The sequence below is a fragment of the Morone saxatilis genome, unplaced genomic scaffold (assembly GCF_004916995.1).
Source record: "Morone saxatilis isolate NCDOM2014 unplaced genomic scaffold, NCSU_SB_2.0 Contig1, whole genome shotgun sequence".
Classification (NCBI taxonomy): domain Eukaryota; kingdom Metazoa; phylum Chordata; class Actinopteri; family Moronidae; genus Morone; species Morone saxatilis.
The window spans coordinates 21,242,429-21,244,821 of record NW_023339651.1 but is presented as its reverse complement, the minus strand read 5'-3'; the positions used below and the strand labels follow the sequence as shown (position 1 = coordinate 21,244,821).

The window sequence follows — 2,393 nt, the reverse complement described above, 5'->3', positions numbered from 1 at the left end:
TAGAGACAATAGGAACCACAAGTATATTCTAATATAACTGATGCTAGCAGCATCTACACTAACCTCTTTAGCAGCCACCATTGTTGTTTTAGAGCCAACAGTCACTTCTCACGTGTGACGTTGCACACACCTAGCATTAAATCACGCCGTAGCTGCCAGTAGTTCCTCAAAGGACGCTGACTGCTGTAAACCACTGTGGTTGGACACAGGCACATAGTTTGAAGCCTGCATAGATGGATTCTCTTGCGATCTCACAAACTGCTCAACACCTCATGTTTTTATAATTTTTTGTTGCTGCATTTGTGTTTGTGTGTGCGTGTCCTTGTCCAGGTGAAGCAGCTGTCTAAAGAGACTGAAGTTCACTACCAGGCTCAGCTCCAGGCCACAGAGGCTCTCAAAGTATCGAAGGAGTTCTGTCAGCAGATAGAAACCCAGCTGCAACGCAAAGAGCAGGAGATCAAAGACCTCACTGCTGACAAGGACTGCAGGTCTGCTCCTGTATTGTGTGAGGCTACATAAAATAAAACAACAGCAATATATATGTATGGCAATAGACACTTCATCAATAGCAATAAGAAAATTGTTCTCTAGAATATTGACAGTTCCACTTAAATACAGTAAATGCAACCCACCATGAACACACACAAGGAGCTCATAAGCAGCCAATCATATCCCTTGAATCACTGTAGCCGCTTTGTGCCTTTGGAGTACGCAATGCGCTTTCATGACCACCATGGGTTACATCTCAAGAAACAGGCCACAGCCAGTCCACGGTGGAGAGTACTCAGCAACAATACCGTATTACAAAACAATAGCATTAAAAGAAAAGTGGTTAAATTCAACCTTTTTTTACCTGGACTTTAATATAAATAGGTCATAGGTCAAAAATGAGCAATAATTATCAGAGTTGACTGAAATGAAACATTTTATTGTGACACTTTTTTCAGCTGTATTTCCCAGCACTACGTGTGTTTATGGTTTTGTGTCTGTCCTCTGTCTCAGAATGAAGGAGCTTGAGGACGAGCTGAAATGTATGGAAACCAAACTGAAGAATGAGGAGGATAACCACATTAAGAAGTGAGTCATTAATAACCTCCTCTCAGTCAGCCAGTCAGAGCCAGCTGCCAACATAGGTAGGTACTATTGGAGCTCTCAGCGGTTGAGAGAGAGAGATAAACAAATCTCTAAATTTACAAAAGAAAGCACCAATAGCAGCAGGAATAAAAAGGCTGTGTCCAGACACCATGTTTTTATTGTTTTTGATGTGGTTGTTTGTGCTTTTTCTCTCTTCTGAAGCATGTAACACCATTAGATTTATCATAGTTTTATATTTTTATATAGTTTCAGAGTGTGTTTGGTTGTTTCAGGTTAGTTTTTATTAGTTTTAGGTTTTATATTATAATATAGGGGGTATTTGTCAGGGGCAAGATTTAAGAAGTTCAAAATAGGTATTACAATACAAACATAGTGACTCACAGTCATGTAGACATCACAGTCTCAATAAACATGCTTGTTGTGTGTGTAAGGTAAAGTGATTCCAGTATGTTTTAATGCCATTTTAAAAGTATGAAGTATATTTTATATTATTGTGATAATATTGTTTTGACCAAGGTAATTGTGACATGAAATTTATATATCATCCCACTGCCTAGCTGATCCGCTGTCATTTCATTAGTTTAGTATCAGGCAGTCAGAAATTTACTTGAGAGATGGGGAGATTCACAGTTTGTAACCACAAAACTAGTTTATCAGTACTCTGCAGAATGTCACTTTGTGTATTTACATGCACTTAAGTACTGGCTATTTATATATGTAACCTTTTCATGTCTATGCATGTGCATGACTTCGCTGTGAGAGCAGTGTGGCAATCATTTCACCTCACAATTTCTTTTATTTAAAATCATATCAGTTTGTCAAGGACAAACCTTCGTAGTTATTAGTATTTATATGTTATTTCTCCGTCATCATTCGTCACGTGTGCATAAATACACATCACTTCCACGCAAAACCAGATCTTACCAGCATCATGACAGTGCAAGCTGCACACAGCTGCTCCCTTTCTCCTGCATGTCAGTGAGCACTGAGCAGTGACTTTAACCTTTTATAGACAGTGATTAACTGTGGCACAGCTGCCTGCCACGAGCAGACATTTCATTTCAGTCTCTAACTCAGCTAGTTCTATTTCATACGTACTACCATGGGTAGGAAACCTGTGGCTCCTTAGCCCCTCTCTAGTGGCTCCCTCTGACTTTGATAAAAAATATTCTTGAGACAGATCTTTGCACTCACTGCCGAACTACATACTATAATAACCAGCTGCTCATTAATTTTATCTCTCTTATCCCCCTTTTGTACAGACACAGCACTCATCAAACACTTTTCAAATAGAGCAG

The 2,393-nt window shown here is 39.3% G+C and overlaps 1 protein-coding gene across 1 annotated transcript in view; it reads left to right on the top strand.

Annotated features, from left to right (window-relative positions):
• The window catches only part of LOC118334442 (coiled-coil domain-containing protein 57-like), a 17,783-nt gene that overhangs the window by 7,049 nt on the left and 8,341 nt on the right, over positions 1 to 2,393 (top strand). The window contains exons 6-7 of the mRNA XM_035670359.1: positions 331 to 488; positions 1,003 to 1,077. Of these exons, the coding sequence (XP_035526252.1) occupies positions 331 to 488; positions 1,003 to 1,077 (233 nt within the window). The remainder of the gene's footprint in view (positions 1 to 330; positions 489 to 1,002; positions 1,078 to 2,393) is intronic.